Source organism: Apium graveolens, chromosome 9 (assembly GCF_009905375.1).
Source record: "Apium graveolens cultivar Ventura chromosome 9, ASM990537v1, whole genome shotgun sequence".
NCBI classification, from domain to species: Eukaryota; Viridiplantae; Streptophyta; class Magnoliopsida; order Apiales; family Apiaceae; genus Apium; species Apium graveolens.
In genome coordinates, this window is record NC_133655.1 from 36,505,743 (window position 1) to 36,530,795 (window position 25,053).

The 25,053-nt window shown below is 34.2% G+C and overlaps 1 protein-coding gene across 1 annotated transcript; it reads right to left on the bottom strand.

Annotated features, from left to right (window-relative positions):
* Nucleotides 1-12,391: 12,391 nt before the first annotated feature.
* On the bottom strand, nucleotides 12,392-13,393 carry LOC141683998 (histone H1-like). The gene is made up of 2 exons (XM_074488832.1): nucleotides 13,153-13,393; nucleotides 12,392-13,002 (listed from the first exon to the last, which is right to left on the bottom strand). The coding sequence occupies exons 1-2, from the start codon at nucleotides 13,312-13,314 to the stop codon at nucleotides 12,565-12,567; spliced, it is 600 nt and encodes a 199-aa protein (XP_074344933.1). The 5' UTR covers nucleotides 13,315-13,393; the 3' UTR covers nucleotides 12,392-12,564.
* Nucleotides 13,394-25,053: the final 11,660 nt, after the last annotated feature.

Consider the following 25,053-nt stretch of genomic DNA (forward strand, 5'->3'; position numbering starts at 1 on the left):
AGGAAATAATTGTACGGTAACTACTCACTGAATAGGTTCTTGGTATTCTAAGCAGTGAATTCGTATTATCCGGATAGTCGCGATATGCTGAGAAGTATCCCTCACGATGTAGAATAAATATGATTAATTAATTAATCATATTTAATGAATTAGAGAATTTATATAAATAATGATAAAATAGTTTTATTATTATTTATTTCTACTACCGGCTTAATATTGAACCTACAGGGTCACACCATAAAAGAGAATGATTTAATGGTGGAAGAATTAATTAATAATGGCTGATAATTATTTATTTTTGAAATAAATAATTAATTGGAAAATTTAATAATTGATTAAATGAGATTTAATTGATTATAAATTAATTAAGAAAAGGTTCTTAATATTATTAATTAAGAATTTAATTTTTGGAAATTAAATCAAGTGAGAGAATTATTTCTAAAGAGTTTAGAAAAAGGATTAATAATTAAAAGGTGTTTTAATTATTAGTGAGAATAATAAAGGGTTAATAATAATAATATTTATGGGAAAATTTTCAGCTGAAAATATTGCCTATAAATATATTATTACAAACCCTATTTTTGCCTCAACCAAAAAGATTTACAAAACCCTAATTATCTCCATCTCCACCTCCTTCATTACATCGTTTTCTTGGTGGATACCGGTGGAGTGCTTCACACTTGAGGAGCAGCTGCTAAGGATCTCCGTTCATCATTTTTGGATCGCCATTAAATACCTCCATCTTTCCATTAACGTAAAGCTTCTTAAGGTAAACATACTGAACTACGAATTAAATATTATTTTTCGCATGGATCCTGCGGAGGGTTTCGGTTTTTTTTAAGATTTAAATTTACGTTTTCGCTGCATTTATGTGCTAAAAATGTTTCAGAAGCTCCATCTGATTTGCACTTTGTGCAAGATTTTTTAGCAAATAGTGAGATTGGGTATGCTTTGACCCAACCTCAAAATATTTCAAGCCAACAAATTCTGACGTTTTGGCGAACTGGGACTTTTGATGATGGTGGTGCTACTGGTACTCCAAGCATCGTATTTGAAGTGAATTATGTTGAGCATGTGATTACTCCTGGAGTAGTTCGTAAGGAGGACCCTGTTCTACAGCAGCTCATGGCCAGTTTGGGTTATGAGAATAGTTTGGGCAAGCTTGGATAGTTGAAAAGGGCAAATATCAGGAAGGAATGGAGCTTTTTCTTCGGTTGTATCACTAAGGCATTCGCCAATAAGTGCTCCAACTTTGATGTCATTCCAATTATGAGTCAGCAAATCGGGTATGCTCTTATTCATCAAACTCACTTTGATTTTGCAAGAGCTGTGTTAGGTTTCATAGGGGATAGGATGACAGAAGATAGGAATATAGTGTACTTTGCTAGATTATGTCAGCTTATATATAATTTCTGTTGTGCTGATGAGCCCCAACCTACCACTGATTTAATTCTACCCTTTAAGCTTGCAAAGAGGGCTTTTAATGATTTGTTAAATGCTGACATTAAGAAGAAAGTGGTTAGACCCTTACACATACATCAGTCTGTAAAATAGATTCTTGTAAATGTTGATCCTCATACTTACACATCTGTTTACCCTGATGTTCAACCCACCGGCACATCCCAGCCACCACAACAACCATCAGAACATACCATTTCTCAACCTCAACCTACTCAACCCTCCATCAGGATATATTTCAAACCATCACAGACATCTCAACCTTCACCATCAGCACATCTTGTGAGGCCTTCATCTTCCAAACCTAAGAGGATAAAGAGTGTACCTCAGACACAACAGAAGAGAAGGAGGATTGTTCTGAGGGATGAGTCAGACAGTGAGGAACAGGTTCCAGTGTCAGAACCTGTTGTTGTAGAAGCTGAGAAGGTTTCTTCTCAGAAGGATACTGGAATTGGGAGTTCTAGGCCCCTAAAAAGGCTTAGAAAGCTAAATTCTGATGATGCAGCTCCTACAGTCTCCTCAAAAGCTAAAAGAATTAAAACATTAGCTAAAAGGCCTGCAGATTCTGGTAAAGGACTGGAAGTAGCAGCTAAGGAAGGGGATCAGGAATCTCTGATCTCACAAGACCCTGTTGAAGCTAACAATTCTCCAAGTGTTGATCCAGATCTTCATGCTACTCATCACTCTCCACTTCATGAGCCAGAAATAACTCATATTCCCACACCTCTAGTATCTCCAGTACATGCTGATAACCAGGGGCCAAGTGATGAAATTGACATCCATAACTTGGAAGTGCCTCAGGTTTTGTACTTAGAAGCTCCACCTACTCAAATCACTCCACCAACAACACCACTTCTTGATGCTGATTTCAATCCAGAATTGCCTACAACACCCTCTCTGCATCTAGATACTGGAGATCAGATGTTAGGTGAGCATCAGAATATGGCTGTTGATCAGAACTTAGTTGGAGATCAGCACTTAGAGGATGATGTTGAAGCCTCCATAGCCTCTCATACTATTCTTTTATCAGAGGATGCTGATAATGTTGATTCCATAAGTTCCGATGCTGCTAATGATGAAGTTACTGGTGAAGCTGCTGCTACAAATGTAGATGTTGATGCAGCTGGTCCATCAGGACATGCACCTCAACAAACTGTTCATAAAGCTGAGATAGTCAAGAAGTTTGTTACAGGGGAAGCACCAGTACCTTGGAGTGAAACTCCTAGAGGACAGGAGTGGACTAAGGAGTGGAACACAGTTAGTTTTGTTCCTTCTGAAAAGATTCTTGCTGAGCATCTTGCAAAAGCTGATGAAATGCTGATAAATGATGATTTCAAGGCATAGCTGAGAGTTACTGCATTGAGTACAAGGCATCTTCAAGGTCAACACTCAATAACTCATGACAAGGTGAATAAAATTCAAGAAAACTTGATCCAGAAAGATATGAATCTGAAACTTGAAAAGAAAAGGTTTTTCCAACCTACCTTTGACAGAATTGCTAACATTGAGAAAACCCAAGAGAAGCAACAGTCTCAGATTGATGAAATTTTGAAGAATCAAGCTTCTCACCAATCTCAACTCAATGAGATCCAATCCTCAGTGGAATTGCTTGTCTCTCTTCTTTTACCTGTTGATGCCAAAAAGGGGAGAAAGTAATTAAGTCCAAATACAAACCTATCAAGACACTGACGGGAAAGGATGATAGAAAAGATGACCAGGGAAACTCTGGAATGGGTGGAGGTCATGGTCAAGGTAAAGGTTTTTCATCAAGTAAAGCTGGAACTACAAGTCAAAGAACAAGTTCTGATACTGGGAGAAGAATAAGTTCTTATACTGGTAAAAGGATAAGTTCTAATGAACTATTGGAACTTGATGAGGAGATTTCAATACAGTTATTTCTGAAAGAAAATCCAGGACTTTGAAAGTCTAAAGGAAGAAGAAGCTAGACTTAAGTTAGGAAAAGTCAACTCCAAATCTGAAGCTTCTGTTGTTGAAAAGAACATTCCTAAGGCTAAAGGCAATGTGATAAAAGAAAGGATAAATCCTGAGGAAACTAAGGCCAAATCATAAATGGAGATAGATCCAAGGTCCAAGGGCAAAGAAAAAGTTGGAGAACCTGTAAAGGTTTATGTGCCTGCTCTGGATAAAGAAATATTTGTTGAAGATGCTAATCTTACTCTGATTTCAAAGAAGATTTCTCAAACAACCTCTGACATGGCTCAAGTTGTTCAGAGTTAAGATATAGTAAGTTCTGATATGACACTGAAGCAAGCAACCTCTGACATAGCTCAAGTTGGCTTGATATCAGAAGATAAGTTAAAGGAAACCTCTGACATTTCTCATGTTAAATCCTCAAAGTTACTCTTACCAGGATTCACCAAAGCTAAACAGCCTCAACCTTTGAAGGTTGCAGCAAGTGGTTTTGAAGCAGGAGTTGTTACAGGAAAGGAAGCAAGAGATAAATCTGGATTGGGTAGTGCTGATGAAAGAAGCGTACAGAACATTACCAATGATCCAACTTCCTTAAGTGAACCAGGTGTTGGAGCAACTCCTGAAAGATTGAATCGACTTGAATCTGTACAGATGGTTTACCATACCTTCTTGAAAGAACACATCTTGTTATATTTCATGACAGATGGAAGGGTATACCATATTAGGGAGAATTCTATACCACTGAAGTATTTTGAGGAACTAGAACATGTTCTATTCCTACTTCAAGTGAAGAACAGATTAACAGAAAGTGCTGCAAATTATTTGAAGACTCAAATTCAGAGACAGAAGAAGCTTTATTATGTAAAGTCTGACAGCATACTATATCTGATATGACACTGAAGCAAGCAACCTCTGACATAGCTCAAGTTGGCTTGATATCAGAAGATAAGTTAAAGGAAACCTCTGACAATTCTCATGTTAAATCCTCAAAGTTACTCTTACCAGGATTCACCAAAGCTAAACAGCCTCAACCTTTGAAGGTTGCAGCAAGTGGTTTTGAAGCAGGAGTTGTTACAGGAAAGGAAGCAAGAGATAAATCTGGATTGGGTAGTGCTGATGAAAGAAGCGTACAGAACATTACCAATGATCCAACTTCCTTAAGTGAACCAGGTGTTGGAGCAACTCCTGAAAGATTGAATCGACTTGAATCTGTACAGATGGTTTACCATACCTTCTTGAAAGAACACATCTTGTTATATTTCATGACAGATGGAAGGGTATACCATATTAGGGAGAATTCTATACCACTGAAGTATTTTGAGGAACTAGAACATGTTCTATTCCTACTTCAAGTGAAGAACAGATTAACAGAAAGTGCTGCAAATTATTTGAAGACTCAAATTCAGAGACAGAAGAAGCTTTATTATGTAAAGTCTGACAGCACATAATGTCCCAAGTACAAAGATCACAAGGGTGATATTTTCGAGATGAAGCCTAACTCTGCTAAGATTATAACTACCTTTCTGGGTTATAAGGCTATGGAATTCAATCTTAAGTCTGACAAGGCATATTTGATCAGACTAGATCAGGATATAAGAAAAGCTAAAATAAATTATCTCAGGGCTGCTATATTTCAAATTGGTGAAGATACAGTTGAATTGAAGAATGCTAAAAGGAAGATGATTGATGAACTTAAATATGTTGAGAGATGTTTGTTAAAGAACTATCTCAGAACAACTCCTGACATCAAAGAGATCAGTAATTGAAGCCAAGTCAAGATCTACAACTGCTCAAATTCTGATGTGTATACAGACTGAAGTTGTTATCAGAAGTTAAAGATGGTAAAGCTTTAAGGACTGTAAGTTGTAGTTATCTAGTCAAATTCTCATTCATTTGTACTTAATATTTTTGACATCATCAAATATCTGTTAAACTTGTATATTATGCTAATTTACAAGTTGGGGAAGATTTTTAGATATATTTTATAATGTCATGTCTAATATGATTTGTGTTTAGTTTTCAGATCTTATTTAAACAGGACAAATCAGTACTTAACTGGAAATCAGCACTTATACTGAAGTCAGAACTTAAGTTGTCAGAACTTAAGTTATCAGGAGATATTTATCAGGAGATAATATCAGGACTTAAGGGGACTTTTAGATAAGGAAGGCGGCTGATTGAAAGGAAAGAAGATCAAGACAAATGCAAGAAGAGATATACATGAAGAAGGAATTTTATGAAGAATAGAATACTTGGAAGAAAAGATAACTGATTGATATATTTTAGGAAGCAGAATTATATTCCATATCAATTAGAGATTATCTTGTAACTGTGTAGTATATAAACACAGACATAGGGTTTACACTATATGTGTTATCATTATCGAGAATAATATTCATTGTAACCCTAACAGCTCTCGTGATATTTGTTCATCACTGAGAGAGGACAGTTCCATATTGTAACAGAGTTTAACAAAGTTTGTTTTCTGTTACTTGTGTTCTTTAATTCGATTTGATTGTGCTAAACACTGTATTCAACCCCCTTCTACAGTGTGTGTGACCTAACAAGTTAATCTCAAAGATGCAAGAATCGAGTCTGCAGCTAAGAAGGAAACTGCAAATCAAAATTTGAACACTGTTCTTTCTGACTCATCAAATTCTACTACTGCAAATTCTGTTAACAGGAAGAAAGTACCCAACACTGCTTGGATAGCTAAACACACTTAATCGGAAAAAAAAGTCATATGGATCATAGATAGTGGATGCTCTAGGCATATGACAGGTGATAAGGCCCTGCTACCACAGTTTGAGAAAATGGCTGGCCCATTGATGACTTTTGGAGACAACAACAAAGGATTCACAATGGGATATGGCAAGTTAGTTTCTGGAAATGTTGTCACTGAAGATGTAGCACTGGTAGCTAGCCTTAAGGTGAATCTCCTGAATGTCAGTCAATTCACAGATAAAGGATTCAATATTTTATTTGATAAAAGAGAATGCTCAATTATCAGCAAAATGACTGGTGAAGTTTCTTTGAAAGGAGTAAGAAAGGGAATTTTGTTTGTTGCAGATTTATACTCAGCAAATAAGGATGGAATATGTTGCTTCCACACCAAGGCATCTGTTGAGCAAAACAAGTTGTGGCACAAAAAGTTCTCCCACTTGAATTACAAAGCAATCAATACCCTGATGTAAAAGACGTTAGTGAGAGACATGCCAAACTTGGTGTTTGTTCAAAATGAAGTTTGTGTGGCTTGTCAAAAAGTAAAAATGAAGAGGTCTGGTCATAAGAGCAAAATCGTGAATTTCATAAGTGCACATTTGCAACTCATTCACATGGAACTGTTTGGACCAGTTAATGTCTTATCTATTTCTAGAAAGAAATATGCACTTGTGATGGTTACCCAAGATACACATGAGTAGAGTTTATGCATTCTAAGGATGAAACTCCACACATCAAGAAAATTGAGAAGGCTGAAGATCAAAACTGTGTAAAGAGATTGAGGAGTGATAATGGCACAGAATTCAGAAATACAATTTTGCAAGGATAATGGCATTGTTCAAGAGTTCTCAGTTGCAAGGATATCTCAACAAAATGGGGTAGTTGAGAGAAATAATAAAACTCTAGTGGAGGCTGCTAGAATAATACTGCAAGATGCCAAGTTGTCAACAAGTTTTTGGGAAGAAACTGTCAACATTGCATGCTACACTCAAAATAGATATCTCAGCAACAAAAATCTTGGCAGGTCATCCTACTCAATTTTATCAAAAAGGAAGCCTACTGTGAAGCATCTGCATGTATTTGGAAGCAAGTACTTTGTGTTAAAAGACAACTTTGAAAATGTGGGAAATTTTGACTCTAAAATTTTTGAAGCAATTTTTCTGGGATGTTCATTGGAAAGAACCGCATACAGAGTTTATGTGACACGGATGTGACTTTTGATGATGACAAGTGTACATGCTTGGAGTGTCTTGATAAAAATGAAGTTGAAACCCTTAAGTTTGAAAATCTCAACTTTAATAGTGATTCTGAAGATGAAGCTGAGATCAACACAAGCAACAGAATGAATGAAGAGTCAAGTGAGCAAGAGAATCATGAGAATGGAAACACATCTCAAACACCTGAATTTGATAGCACAAACTCAGGGGGTGAAAGAGAAGAAAGTTATGCAATTCATGTCAATGGTGAAGAAAATGCAGAAAATTCAAGTCAACAAATTCACACCAGAAATAGGATAGGAGCCACACAAAAGAAACAATTATTGGTGATCCAAATGCTGGAGTGAGGACTAGAAGTGCAACTGCTAATGAATATCTACATGCATGCTTGATGGTTGTTCATAGAATAATTATCCGGTCTAATCTACTTAACATTTTATACACTCAAGAAATACAATTACATAATACAAAATTAAATTATCATGCAACTTATCCTTAAGGTTATCAAGATAACTTAGTTTTGTTATGCACAGGCATGTCTTGCACAACAAAAGTGGAAGTATTAATTTTTTAAGATAACTTTAATAATTTAAGGTAAGTCCCATACTCGTCTAAAAATTTATATTTGGACTAATTTCAGTCTAAATTCTTCGTCAGTTATACAAATTTGGATCCTCAATATGTATGATTCTTCTTATTATGTTTATTGAAATTTTTTATTAACCTTAACTTCGGTTTATTACAATTGGATTACAATTTTATTTACATTAATCGAATGACATATATAGTATATTTTTCTTTTGCTGTATATTTTGATTCTATTTTCTCAACTCTAATTTGGTGACGCGTGATTCTGTAATAAGGGCAAGTCCCATGCAATTTTTGGTGTAAATTACAGAAACTAAAATGAAATGAGAAAAAATTGAACACCAAAGATTTCTATATAAACGCATCATTTGCATACCGATCAGGTTTAAATGAGACTTACGAAATAGATATATAAAAATTAGTTACATTTAATATTAATTAGTTGCAATTGTAAAATACGATTAATATTGGATTTATTTTAACATAAAACAGATTTGGTGTAGAATTATATAATGACAGTGATCATTTTGTGTTTATCACGGGACTCGCTCTCAACTAATAATAAATATGGTGAATGGTGATGCATCAGCAGGCAGCAACACCAGATACTTCATTTTTTAAAATTCATTTTTCTGTAATCAATTATATAACTCCAAATTGATGAATACAAAAAAAACACATATTTGATCCACAAGAATTGTCTCAGTTGATTAAAAAGTGGATAATTATTATTTTGGTACGATAAAAAAACACACACATACCGCAGCCCAATCACTATTGGCTCAAAGGTTGCTACTAAATTTTTCCTGTTCAATTTTGATACTAGGAACTAAATTAGAACAATATTTAGTGATACAAAACTTACCAAAATCCAAAGGTTTGCTATTCTGAAATAAAATATTAAGGTCCTGTTTACATAGAAATAAAACTATTGATATATTCTTTTTTCTTTTTTTTTCCGGATACTGATATATTCCTTTAAACTATCAAATCATGTATTGTTACTTGTCCGTGGTTATATCGAATTAGAGGTGGTCAAACGGGCGAAACGGGCGGGACGGGCGGGGCGGGTCAGCTCGGCCCGACTCGCCCCGGCTCATGTTTAAACTCGTATATAATCAGCTCATTTTGGGCCGGTTCAAATTCGGCACAATCCGAAATAATAGACAGGGCGTTCACAAATTTATATAAGTCGACTCTCGGCACAGCACGGCCCGAGAATCGGCACGGAACCGTGACTCACGCAACGGTCCGCGAATCAGATCGGTGAATCGACTCGCCCCGCAACGCTCGGCACGTCACAACACGCGTGTTCTGCACAAATTGGAGCACACATGCATGCTTATATTTAATATTCATGTTTTAATCAAGCACTCGTAATTTATTTAATGAAGGACTCATATTTTAGTCATTGTAATTTCAGAAGTGGTTGTGTTTATTCCGATAAAATAATCCTGGACTTTTATTTTCGAGGGTGTTTATATAGCCTATTATTAATTTATCGTCCTCTTTTACTAAAAAAAATTGTATAATTTTAACTAAATATTTTAATCCGTATCTCATCTAATTTTGCGTTTTAAAAGTCCAGTTAGTATTTGAACTTGGTTAATATAATTTATAATTAAGAGATTTTGTACTTAAAATTTTTTATTAAAAATAAATATATTTTTCATATAAATTATTAAAATAATCCGTTCCACAATCAAGAGAACACACATCATGTAGCCAAATACTGTAGTTGAAAAATCTATATTAAAAAATACATAAGATGCAGCGTGCCTGTGGCACATAAAAATCTATTTAAAATACATTTTTATATTATTTATATTAGTGACACGTCACTTGTTCTCTCAAACAGCTGCAAAGAGCCGGTCAAATGTGCGGGTTCGAACCGCTCATTCGGGACCGGCTCGTATTGAAACCGGAGAAAATTCGGACCGAATCGGGTCGGTTTAAACCCGCCCAACTCGCTAAATTGTACGAACCGAGTATGAATTTCATTTTAGTAACCCGGGACCGCACGAGCCCGCACGAACCGCACAGACCAGGAAACTCGCCCAGCCCGCGGGTGTGGATATTTTATACTTCTTTATTCTGGATATATCTGTTGCAGGGGAGTTCGGTATTGTTTTTAATCCAAATTATTGGATCATGGTCAATGATAAATGTTCTTATACCAGTGAAATAGACCATTTCCATATTTGGTACGGAGGCCTTACAATCTTTAAACCAGAACTATTAAATCAATGAAGACACACAAACAAAAGTTAATTTACGGAAATGTTAAATCCGAAACATTTTTTTATTTTCAAAGCAATTGAACATGAAATTATCAAATTACTCTTGATTTAATTTTTTCAACATATATATATATTGTGAATGTATGAGAAGTTTGATATTTTCACCCTTTTTTATTCTCATAATAAAAATCTTGTTTGGTAATTAATATTTCCCTTAATTGTTTGTGAACCCTGTATGAATTCAATTTTTTTAAAACTTATCTACAGGTATTTGTAAAATGTATTACTTTATAAAATGGCTTCAAAACAAAAAAAGAACCTTCAAAATACCTTCAAAGTAGATTGCATAAAGTCCTAATATATGCCTGAATATGGATACATGCACACGTATGCAAGTTGTCAGCACTCAGCAGATATACATTTTATTTTATCAATTCAAGTTGCAAGCCCGTGAACCCGTGATCCTTGAGACCGTGAACCGAGTAACCCGTCAACCCGTAGCAACCCATGAACCGCTCGACACGCACACGAATTCAGTGCCGAATCCTAGTTACCTTCTTTAAATTCAAGCACAGCCCAGCCAGATTCGCTCACTTCAAGTGCCGGTTCAGTGTTCAGTTTTTCTGGTTCCAACCCGATTCAAGCTCGGCCCGGACCGCACGACCCGCACGGTTGGCCACCTCTGCGAACTTGTAATTGCAAGTAAATTGAATGAACACATTATAAAATGAAATATGCAGTGGATTCTGTGATTTTCAGCCCGCCCCAGCTCGCCAAATTCGGCACGGCAAAGCACGCCCATGTAAATAATTCACGCGCCACCTGCCCATTTAGGATTATAAAAAATAAATAACTCGCCAAACTTGTATAACTCGGCCAACTGTACAAGTTCAGATTTTATGAACCGGTCTGAACTCGTCACGACTCGTCTAATTTTACGTACCGTACCCATACACGCAATGGCGGCCGCGGGGTTCGAAAAATTTTTGGTGGAAAATGTTCTAATGTAAAATTTTGTATTTTTGTTAAATTTTGGGAAAGTTGAAAAAATAAGGTTCTAAAAGTAACCAGCATGCATCCATAATTCACCATGATTTTTATGTTTTGATGGTTTCTAACTGCAGTCATAGTTGAAGAAAAAGAATAAAGAAAATATAGAATATCACGGAGAAAAAAAAAATAGAGATTTGGTTTCTAACTGAGCAAAAAAAAAGGAATTAAGGAAATATAGAAGACCACATAGAAAGAAATAGTCTACAACACACAATTAGAAACAAAACCCACACATTTAGAAGCAAAAAGTAAAAGCCAAGATTTGAACCAGGCCTCCCAGAAAAATTACACTGCTCACATTCAACTCTACTACACTATAAAGGCATGTATTGAACATACTACTTGGATTATATTTGAAAATTTAGGGGGGCAGGGACCCCTCTGAACCCCGGAATCTGCCTCTGCATACACGAGTCTTCAGATAACTAAATCGGTCCGTCGATAAATCGACACGGCCCGTTCGGCCACCTAGGTCATGGTCATTTGAAATAATTCGTTTCACATTTATTTTGTGAAGATAAGGGAATTCTCCTGCATATCCTATATAATTAGTTAGAAAATATATTCTCGTGTATCAGATTTCTGATGCGTTGAAATTATATTATGCTGCTTTTAACACATCAAAATTAATGTAAAAGGTGATACTTGGTAGGATTTTAAACCCCGAAAATGCAAATCATGACGGCCCCAAAAAAAATACCACCAGCTTCTTTATTTCTGGCCTACAGGATAGAAGAGTAACACACCAGTCAACCTTTAAAAAGGCAATGAAACCGCCCCGTTACAAACAAACTGAACTGATAAATTTTAGTATACAATTTTGCACCCAAATGAAAATCCTTTACAAATATTTTTGGTAAATTTATCCATAGTCGGTCCTATTAATTTTGGAAAAAGAAAAAGGTTGCAAATTTGTTAACAATAACTGTCGCAGCTCTGCAACCAGAAGTTAACGATGAAATGTTATAAACAAATAAAAATTCAACTGTTGGCTTCAAAGTTCTAAAAGCAAAATCTCCACCCACCTTCACCAGGAGCTTGTGCATGAATTACATAAACATGAGCAAGTATAGCATTACAAATCAAATTGCAAAAAAAGGAGCACAATAATAATGGTGATAAAACGCACCAATTTTCTTGAGATAGCATTCATATTAAAGATCAAACTCATTTGCATTCATATTAAAGATCAAACTCATTTGCATTCATATTAAAGATCAAACTCATTTGCATTCATATAAACATAACAGTCGAAAACATAAAACAAACTTGTTCTACCACAATTAGCAACAAGCTAAAAACCACCAGACACTTTCTATACAAAATACTACCATCCCATCGCTCAATCCCTCTGATTAAGCAACAGCCTTCTTCGCTTTCTTGGCAGCAGGAGACTTAATAGACTTGGGCTGCTTAGCCTTGGCCTTAGCAGGTGGCGCTGCTCTCTTCTTCGTCTTCTTCACAGCAGGAGCAACCGCCTTCTTGGTCTTAGTCTTCGCCTTTTTCACCGCCGCCTCAGTCTTCTTCACAGGCTTGGCCTTGGCAGCAACAGTCTTCTTTACCTTGTCGACTTTCTTCCCAACCTTAGGCGCCTTCACAGTCTCAGTAAGCTTGTAGGATGCCTTGACCTTGGTCAATTTGCCTTTGGTAGCGCAGTTCTTCAATTGGAGCCCTAGAATTTTTCGGAAATTAGCTGGTAGCACCGCCTTATGCTTGTCTTCCATGTATTTTGCAATTGCGTATGGACTTGATCCGCCTCTCTCCTTCAGTGCTGAGATTGCTTCCTTGATCATCTGCAATTCAAATCAAACCAAAGCTATTCAGAACATATACATTCACAAAACCATCAAATCTCTCTCTCTCTATTAATCAAAAATTCAACTCAAAAACATATGTGAATCAAACAGATACGTACATATATACATGTATAAAGAAATAAGTACCTCAAAGTAGGTAGGATGAGCAGTAGTTTTGGCAGATTTAGGCTTGGAGACCTTAACTTTCTTCTCCTTCACCGGCTTTGCCGCCGGCTTGGACTTCTTCTCGGAAACCACCTTCTTCGGTGGCTCAGCGGCGGCCTTGGAAGCTTCTACACTTGTCGACATCTCGAATATATTAGATACTGAAATGATTTTAGATACAACTCAAATGCTTAATTTATCTCGACTATGATTGAAATTGATTTCTATAATTTGGTATTTATAGTGGGGGAGGAATATATGCTACCCATTTACCTGATTTCTGATTGGTCAGTTTGGTTTCACCCGGATCGATAGCTTTTTGTATGAGACGTACACGTGGAACTGTTTAATCCGTTGATTAGGCTTTGAGAGATGAGAAGCGCCATACTTATCTTATATCACGCGGATCGCTATCTTTTGTGTTTTTTTTCTGATATTTGTGTGTTTTCTTGATGGTTTAGTGTGGGTTTTCAAACTGATTTTTATGGGGGGTTTTATTTTAAAAATTTTGGGCTTAAGATTCTCAAAATTCAGATTACAATGCAGTTTGAATGAATCAAAATGGTTGATGTATGCCTTTGTTTGAGAAGGATCAAATGCTTTACTACTAGTCCTCGGCTTCACATGGTTTTTTTATTAGTATTAGCATGCTAGATCACTAAATACCGTTTGATTACTTTAGAACATTGGTATAAAGTCGGTGATCTGACTCACTTTGAAGATTCTCCTTGATCCATGTTGCTGCGTTGATGTTATAAATAAAATCTTCTTTCCTATATCGATCTTTTTTACTTCGATATTATTAGTAGTAATTTTTTTTTCTTTTAATCCTCGCATCCGATCTTTAACATTCATCCACCATTTTTCTCAGTTTTAACCTTTTTCAATTTACATGTATCGCCCAAATATTATTATTTGAGTCGAAATGAGTAATTAAGTAAACTAAGAACATTAAAAAACAAGTTTAAGAATACCCTAAAATATTGTCATAAGTTAAAATTTGAAATATTTTGGTTAAATAAGTAGTTCAACAATATACTAGTGGTGTCTTAAATTTTAATTCTTTTTCTACTATTCTCTTATTATTATTCTAAAAATTACGACATATAATAATATTCATGCAGGCTGGATACAGGGCGAATTTATCATACTAACTTCAAATTAAAGCCTAATTAGCACGTCCAACAAGGAGTATATAAGTTATATCCAAGGATCAAATCTATCGATTCCGAAACAGAGACTTTTACAAATTCAGTTCAAGCGGTGATTACAAGACTGAGATCGGGACATAAACAAGATTTGATAGCTACAGTTATGACAAGAAATATGTATCAAGTAACTATAGGGGGTTTCGCTACAACATAACAAAAAACTTGACAATCAAGAATGAGTAGGGATTTAGTTGAAAAATTAAGACAAAGGTGGAATGTTTTCTTAGGGAAACAGCCGGTCAAAACTTATAGTGCACGGAAAGAGTTAGGATGGATCAGATAATGGGGATAATGAATATCCTGCTAGCTCGATCCAACTTAAACGGAAATCCTAGCTCGCACACTGGACAGGGATTCCTCGGACAGGGATTCCTTGTTACCAACACTTTCTTCTTCAACTGTCCAATCGATCATTTGCCTCATCTGATACATGCAGCTTTACTTTCGTGTTTCTCTAGTTAATTTACCTCATACAATTTGCTAATTACTCCAATTCATGCCAAAATCTCAGACTCGAAACGTATCATGTATATAGATTTTCCGCCTTTGATTTGATGTTTTCGCAACTATCCCGTTATCGGTATAATGATTCTTCTCTGCACGTAAATTTCCACCATTCACCGGCTTGTAATTGTCCACACTTGTTACGTAACTCCGTCTGCTACACGAGTTCATTTCGCTTCCTTTTTAAAACATTCAAAGAGTAGACCATACACAAGAAAGAATTTGTGTATATGATTATGATTGAAAACTTTCTATAAGGGATAAGAGTACAAGGAAACAATTGGAGAAATTCATGAATCAACAAATCATGATTGAAGAAGAAAGAATGAATAATGATTTACAGAGGAATGAGACAACCATATTAGTACCCAAGATGACCAGTCTTTCATATCATATGGCACACAACACATGATTAGGTGGCGTCCCGACCAGACTTTTTGTCATTTCGACAAATCGTCACACCATGACACTGTTTGTCCCAACTAGGAAACAATGTTTTGAAGAAGGAATGATTTGAAAGGGATTCAACAATCACCTTATAAAGCTGATCATGAAAGAAGTTCATACTTTACTCGAGATTTATAAGAATGATAAGAGAGAATGATATCATTGGTCACCATTCGCATTTTATCTGTTTACAGCTTCAATGCTTTTCCGATCAATAGATCCCATGCCAAATCGTATATCAACTTTAGAAAATTCTCAGAAATGCTTTCTTGAATCGATTATTAAGATAATTTCCCACTTACTAGGTCTTGTATCTTTAGCGTCACGCTTCCACGTTCGTATACGATTCTATTTGCAATCGTACGGGATTTATGCTTATAACTTCAAATTTCGCTTATGCTGCTAATCGTTCAACTTGTCGCCTCTTTTTCCTAATAACGTTCTCCCTTTAGAAGGTCTAGAGATTTCCTTAATCTTCTTGGCTCGTACTCAGCTTCTCGTGAATCGACATATTCCCCGTGCTCTAATCGTCTCAGCAGTTTCTCCGTAATAGCGGGTTCATTTGTCTTTCTAAACGAACCATACTAATTTCTAAAACCAGTATCCGTCTGGATAATCTTGAATCGAACAAGAAACTCAAGTAGTACTTGGACAACCAAGTTTTTAAAACTTATTTTGTTCCAAGGAATTTTAGAAAAAATTTGTGAAGAAAATCTCTTTGGAAAGCTGGTTTGAAATTTTGAAAATCATACACATGGTCGTCATTACTATATGAGTTGGTTGTCGTCCTTTTCAACTATCACAAGGAATCCATTTAGGAAAATAATCAGATAAGAGCCCATTCATTTCCATATATCTTCTACCCCTTATTGGGTCCATTTTGCCTTCAACGGAAATCCTAGCTCGCACACTGGACAGGAAATCCTCGTTACCAACACTTTCTTCTTCAACTGTTGAAAACATAATTTTTTTTGCAAGAGTGAGCTTACTAGCTCAGCAAGTAATCATAGCAGCAATTGAGGTTAAACAATTTCTAATTGAAATGATTCAGAAAAATCAAGTTTCTGAATAAGCAATTATTAGAATTGGATATTCACTTTTCATTTTAAAACCAAGGTTAGGCTGCTGATCAGTCACGCACTAACCCCGAGCAAGACTCCCAGCTTTGCTCTATATACTGGATCCAAGGCACGCATTGGCCTATTATGACCACGAATCTGGTCTGACCACGAATCTGGTCCACATTTATAAAACTATCCAATTCTAAAATAATTTAATATGATAACCAATGTAAATAGATAAGCTGAATCATAAACATCATTTATCTTGAAGCATAGGTTGATTCATAATACCAAGTAGGTATAACAAGGGATTCAAAAAGATTGGCTTTCAATCAAGGAAAGAATCAGAAAGTAGAAGACCAAGGGTTCAAGGGTTCCAAGAATTGGTCTTCTATTAAACAAGGAATAAGGGTTGGTATGTTAAGAAACTCAATATCAGAATCAGTATGTGGTAGATATGTATTTGTGGAGTAATATCGTATGTGTTTGGATCGTATCTGGAAATTCAACAATCAATGGTTTGTGAAGAACAAGGCTTATGGCTCAAGATCAAGAAGGATCAGGGTTCAAGGTTAAATAGTTTATAGCACTTGTAATATAAAACATAAGTGATTTTGAATAATAGCGACATGTTATGAAACAGTTCAAAAATATTTGCAATATATCTTTAAAGAAGGGTTCGGAAGTACTTGCCTTATTACTGACGATTTCTACTTTACTTGTACTCATCTAACAGTGTTACTCATCAACCACTTTTCTTCTCTTTCTATGCCTTGCTTCAATTTATCAATCACTTTCCTTCTCTTTCTACGCTTTGATTCTATTTATAAATCACTAGTTCCCTTTTCTATGCCTCGCTGACTCTGCTAGGCATCACAAGTATCTATCAATTATTCATACTCGTATTATTCTAATCGTCACATATACATCATAAACTTTTATCTACCCTTCGTTTCACCCAAATCCGATTTACGGATTAAAAGTTATGACTAAAACAGTCAAAACATAACCACATAGGTATATAACGCATCAATCAGCCAACACGTAGTACATAACACGTAAGGTATTCGATCAAAATGATTTTTCAAAAAAGATTCGGGGTCAAAATAATTTTTCAGGTATTTAATATGAATTTTTGAACATTTTTCGGAATTAAAACGAGTCTCCGAATCATTTTAAAATTAAATAATAGGGTTCGAACACCTGAATCTGATTTTAAAATAATTTTATAATAATTATTGAGCCTTGAAAATAATTTAAAATAATATTTTAAAACTCGAAACTATTTTTTCGAATTTTTAAATCAATTTTAAATAATTAAATCCAATTAAATAATCAATTAAATTAATTAATAACTAATTAAATTAATTAATCAATTAATATTTAAATTAATTTAATAATTAATTAATTAATTATTAACTAAAATATTATTTTAAATTATTTAAATTATTTAATTTTAGTTAATAATTAATTAATTAATTATTAACTAAAATTAAATAATTAAGATTTATTTTAGAATTAAAAATAATTTTTAGAATTAAAATAATGATTTTTTTGGAATTTAAAAATGAATTTTAGAAATTAGATAAAGGATTTTTGAATTATTTCCTAAAATAGAAATTCAGAAACAGTTTTTCAGATTTGATTTTGGGGAAGGGGAGATTAAAACCGGGTCAACACCAAAACCAAACTGGTCGAAAAAACCCACCGGAACGGGTTGAATGCCGGCCGGAATCTGGAAAAGATCCGGCGGCTTCGCGGGTTTCCGGTGAGTTCAATTCATGGCCATATCGAGTGGGTTTGTTCCGTTTCTTAGCACAAAATCATTCCCTACCTTCCATGCAACTCAAACCCAGCAACAGATAACCCAAATAACCCAGACAACCAGCGTACCATGATTTCCGGTCAAACGTTCGAAGAACACCGGCCATGTCCGGCGAAAACACGATTCAGTCGAATCGTGTTGCAAACTCAACAATTTATAGCTTAAAATAAAGCTTGTCACACGTATAATCTAACCCCCAACCTCATATATATCCCAGATCACTCAAACTGAAAATCCCAAAATTAATTAAGAACATTCAAAACTTCAAAACCCTAACTTCAAATTCTGAAAATCAAACTCAAAATTAAACATGCTATTGAACTCAGTTTTTGACATATAATATACCAAATTGACCAGGAGAAAATTATCTACCAGATTATGCCATCAAATCATACAAACAACATCAAGAACAAAAAATCCTATTTTAATTCATAAATAATTCGAAATAAAATAATTAAATCAGAAAAATACCTTGATTTCTGGGCAAAAACAGATGATTGATTCAGAAAGAAGAATTCGAGAGCTTCGTTTTGATATATTACACGCCCGAATCGGAGTGCGATAACGCCTTCGTTCGTGCGTTTGATTTTCAAGAACGCAGTTTTAATTCGACATTTTCTCTGTATTTTACAGGGTTTTACTGACTGATTGTAATTAATAAAATGAAATAATAAAAGGGCTATATATATTTTTGGAATATTGGCTCGTTTTGGATCGTTAAATTAGTTACTTAGCCGCTAAGTAACTGCAAAAATGATCTTATTTGGTACATGTATTGGATAATTATCCAAACCGGGCTTTTTATAAAATACTATATATAAAAATAACGTAATAATATCCCGTCTTTCAAGAATATGGGTTTTGTTGATTCACCGAAATGATTATCGTATCGAAAATCTTGCGCCGGGTCGCGCACGGGTCAAATCGTAATCCGGATCGAAAAAGTCAAAACACGGAAAATGTCCGGAATTACCAGATTAGGTTGGGAAGGAGTTTTCGGAAGAGTCTTGGGTTGTAAAAATGTAAAAACGGTTGAAGTCGGACGATTCCCGACTTTATAAAATAATTTTGTAATTATTCAGAAAATAATTAATAAATTCATAAAACAATATAAAATCATATAACAATCTAAAAATTACCAGAAAAAATACTGTAATTATCTATATTTTATTCTGGTCATAATAAAATTAACAAACTTATACTGTAGCACATATAAGCATTCACATATTTACACCAATCATCAGATAATTCACCAAAAAATCACATAATAATCATATAAAAAATATTTATTAATAAAAATAATTACACGCGATATCCCGGATGTTACACTACTTACCAACAGAAACCACTAAAGCTTGATCAATACAACTCAAGTATAATTATAAGCTATAGAGGTATGACAAACTCACTCTTTTACTCAAATGCAAATAGACAATATGTAATGTTCTCAAGATGCCAAAGTGCAAGGTTCCAAGTGGATCCTAGAGAATCCAATCTTATAACTATTAACAAGATTATTAGATATCTTAATGGACTATCAATTCTTGGAGTAAAGTACCCTAAAGATATTATTCTTAACATGTTTGGCTATATAGATATAGATTACGCAGGTTGTAAGAAAGACAGGAGAAACATCTCTGAAGATGTCAACTTAAGTGACAGGAGAAGCATCTCGAGAAGCTGTCAACTTTATGGAAGAAGATTAATTTCTTGTTATGATAATAAACAACCTCAAATCCAACAACTCTGTGGAACACTCTATGACAAGGCACCTTGACACCAGGTATCATTACTTAAAGAGCATATCTTTTAGTCAAAGAATCACTTGCAGAAATACTTATTAAATCACTTGTTAAAATTAATCTTTCAAGACTGGTTTGTAAGTATGGGATATCATTCATTGCATATTAGTTGGAAATCCCATCTATAAGGAATTCTTCATATAAGTTCACAAGTATTAAATCTTCAATATTTAAAGGACTTGTGAATTTATCAGTAATCAAGTACCTCGTACTTAGTGCTACTATCTTGATTATCATGATTACAATGTCATATACATTTGTGGCAATTAAGTATTATAGCATTAAGTTTGAATACTATTTTAATTGATTTAAATTATGACCATAGACAATTCTATTCTATATCAGTGTCATAATTTAAATTATATTAAAATAATATGCGACATAGTTATTTGTATCATGTACGAATAATTGTGATACTTCTAGTATTGGTGATATTATTTAGAATTTTGTTCTAAGTAATCAATGCTTAATTCTAAAATCACCAATATTGAAAGTTGAAGTACTTTCTAAGTTATGTGTATAAAACTCTCAATATTTTATATGCTTAGAAAGTATTTCTAAAATTACTAATTATCCAGAGAGTTATTGTCATGTATATAAGTCATATATTCAATTGGTAATTATTCAAGGATAATTATAAATATTGAAGTGCTAGTATCTAACTCATAGATATTTAGTATCTATTTATTTAATATTTATTTTGGGTTGTTTGGATTATGAAATTTGAAGCAATTCAATGATTTTATTTGCTCCATAATTTAAACTAACTTAAAATAAATAAGCAGAATGATTGATTATAACTAAATTTGTCAACAATTGATATCTAGTATATTGATTGTAACTTATGTGTTATAAGTTAATTATAAAATTTTAATTATAGTGAATTTAGCAATGCTTATGTCTCAAGAATTAACTGAAATCGGAATATGATTATAGCATGATTAGTTGTATGCTAAATTTTGACTTATATCAATTAATGATATTTAGTTAAGATTTTAAGTATGAACTAACTGTGAATTATTAGTATTTGTGACATTACTTAGAACTCCTCCAATTAATCAATGCTTATCCTCAGTCACTTATACTAATATAGAAAGTGTAAACATCTTTCTTAAGTACAACTATGGTCAATGTTTGATTGCTTTATTAGAAGTAACCATATGTTGTCAAGTTAGAATAATTTTTATACTTACTTGCAAATACCTAAATATTTTGATATAAATGTCATACTCAATGAATCAAAGTATATGGAACTTAGAATATCTTTCTAAGATTGCAAACAAGACAATGTTGGTAAATGTTGCTTTATTAATCGAACCAACATTGTTTGAGATATTACAGTTGTTAGGATTTAACAATTGTATAGAATATGAAATTGAATGTTGATGTCTTTTTGATAGATAATTGGTATTTAGTTCATTGATATCTTTTTTTAATAGTTAAAATAGGATGCAACATAATTATTGGTATCTAAAGTACTTGACAAGTATCATTCAATGATATATTGTTAATATTTTGGTGCAGATAATTTTGAGATTTTAAGTTATAGTGGATTTATATGAGTTGTTATATCTGACAGATTCACTACAATTTAAAATCAGCAGCATAGTCCTTCTTAGTAAGATTATTTATCAATAAATAATATTGTTGGTAATAATTTTATAAAGATAGATTACGGAGCTTTTGATATGAATGAGAATTGCTTAGACTTTACCCTAAGTGATCAATGCTTTTACAAAAACTCATTCATCTTGAAAGACAAAATCTTTCTTTCTCTCCTTAATACTGCTAGGTCATCAGTCCATGTCTTATCAAATCATTTATCTTTTTAGGCATAAAAACAGACTTGTGCACTCAAACAGTTTTAGGAGAAAATCAAACTTCTTTCTACATTGGTGATTTCTTATTTCATTAAAAATTTTTAAAATCACTAATGTACATCATTTCTCTCAAAAGATTAAACGCATGACTTTCATTCATTATAGATCTTAAGTGCATTTTATCTCTATATTGTAATATATTTTGTGATACAGGTTCAGCCTCTAATGGACTTCTTTCATTTATAGTCATGAGGTTGAAAACCCACAACTTCTATCCCTGACTGTAAAGACAAACACAGAAATAGGACCAACCAATACTCTCTTACCACTAAAATGAAGTATGAATGAGCGTGAGGGATAGGGGTGAGCAAAACCGGATATCCGGTTTTTCGGATCGCTAAAATTACATTCCGTATCCAGATCTGATTTAACCGGATATCCGGATATTCGGATATCCGATTAAACCGGACCAGAAATCGGATTATCCGGATCCATTTAAAACTTCCATTTTTAAAAAAAATTATGATTTACGTGATAAGTAATACATATTCGAGTTGTGAAACTGGTGATTCATGACACTATACTTTTGTCATCATATTATTAGTTGGAAAAAATGGTGACACGTAAATTAATTTAATATAAATAGTGATTGTAAATTAGCGAACATGATCAATATAAACATATTTCTTATTGCACACTTATATTAAATTTGTTCATATTTATTTTTTAGAATACTCGTCAAACATAAATTATTATTTCTTACTATCACTTATGTCTAATTTGCAAGTATGGTCAATATAAACTTGTTAATATTGATATTACACACTTATATTAAATTTGTTGATGATATTAATGAAGGAATGATGAGTAAATTGGATATTAACCTGAAATTTTGAAAGTCCCAGAGAGAAACCGTCATAATGCCGCTAAATATTTTTTTTTAAAATCTAAAATAAATATAATTTATCATGTATTTATATATTTAATTTGATTTTTATTAAAAAAAGGAAAAAATCGGACCGGATTCGGATATCCGGTTTTATATAAAATTGTGATCCAGATCCGAATCTGAATCTATACAAAAAAACCGGATCGGATATCCGGTCCGAATTATTCGGATCAGATATCCTAATTATTGGATTTTTTAAATCGGATACCGGATCAGAAATTCGGATAATCCGGTTTTCGGATTTTTATGCTCACCCTTAGTGCACCACATAAGGAAGGTTCTGAAGTCAACCCACCAGCTCTATCTCCTACAAAGTTGAGATATATACATCTTCTCAAAAAGATGTACTGGCTGAAAAGGCACAAAAACAGTTATTAGATTCATCCTCTCAACAGGGTGCGTCTATTAAAATTCGCCTGTCGGCCAGGGTATCCGATGTAGTGTCCCCACCTCAAACATAAACAATTCTTGATGCACAAGGAAAAGTTATACACACAAAGGAAGAGTTGACGGAAACAAGAGTTTCAACCATTTTAAGGTCAGATTCGAGTGTTCAAGGTTCTTTAATGGACCAATTGCCTTTACGGGTGTTAGGAGAGGATACTGATCCAATAGCCATATGTCAGTGGTCAGTGTCTACCTCCCCAGGACTAATAAACCTGGATGCATCTGCGGATAGTGGATCTGAAATAGGTGCAGATCGATAAGTTGTTAACAATGAATCAAATTTACCTAATGAGTCACAAGAAAATGTCTTCACATATATTATAAGGAAACTTTGATCTTTATGCTAAATTATTTGGATCATTGTTTGTCTTCCCAGAGTTCAAATCTGGAACCCCAAAAGGAAAAACTAGCAACTTGTAGATTATGACTCAGATTCATCTAACGAGTCTAACAAGAATGGGGATTTGCGAACTCCCATTGCACCACCTGTGACCTCCTTAAGGATGGCTAAGGTAATTTTCCTTACAGGTATGGCTGGATTTTGGAGCTATGAGAGGAGTGATACACTTGTGAGAATGAGTGTAAACACGAGTGGAGAGAAGAATGAAACACATGTGAGGTACAGGAAACAGAATCACACACTCACGGTGAGGAAGAATCCTATCCCTAAACATGGTTCTTTATACTTCGGGTCTCGAATTTGTTTATGATTGGAACCTAACTCTTAGGGATCTAACATTTATTGGATTAGGATTCTTTGGGACCTGACAAGGTGGGAGCTAACAATTGGTAACAATTGGTGATCTCACATTTGGGAGGTATAAGGAGTTGGGAATTTTGGTGAACATGATGATCAACAGTGAAGTCATTCTTCCAGCATTTAAAGGGACATGGTTCATCAGACTCTGACTTGTTATTTCTTTTCCAACCAAGTAACATATGAGAACTCCTTCAGACAACATAATACATTCCTTCTCTTAGGGGGGATATAAAAGCTTAAGTAATAGTTTGGAGGATTCCTCAATTAGGGGGGAGAAATAGCAGGGAGGAGGAAAAAGGTAAAGCACATGTACACTACACCACACCTTATTGTTTGTAACTACGGATCCCATTGTACGGAAGAGTTGGTACACATAAGGTGATTTCCTAGTGATCAGAAGAAGTGGTTTGGTTCATCACTATTCTTCATAAGGTGATTTATCACCATTGGTTTTTATCTGTGGCTCCTATTGTACGGGAGAGGTGGTAAATGAAGGTGATCTCCTTTAAGCATTTGATTCTCATAGGGGGAGAAGCCAGAGAGATATGTGATTCTCAACAGGAAATTTGGTTGTACAAAAGAAGTTATTGATGATTAATTCAAGACTGAGAAGTATTATCTGACAGAGATTTGAAGAACCAAGGAAATGGAAGATGAAACTACTTGAAGATCAGTTCAGTGCTAGAGGAACAAGCATCTTTCATTTCAGTTCCTCAAGAAATCTGGAAATGCAGTATTTGATCAAGAAAACCAGTAATATTATTTACAAGTCCTGGTACATTACTTTTTCTAGTTGTTAGTTGAGTTATCCTCTCTATTTAATTTATTTGTTAGGTTTAACAATCAAATATGGGGAGATTGTTGGTTAGACTGCGTAGCTGTATGAACAGTTCGTGATAACTGAACATGATAACAACACGAGAACATGACAGGTTAATAATACTACGTCTACACAAGAAATCGGGAAGAATGAAGACAAGGCAAATACAAAAAATCAGAAGATTAGAAGAAGGCCTGAAGTCTGTTTACAAGTCACTGAAAGAAGTTCATTAATATG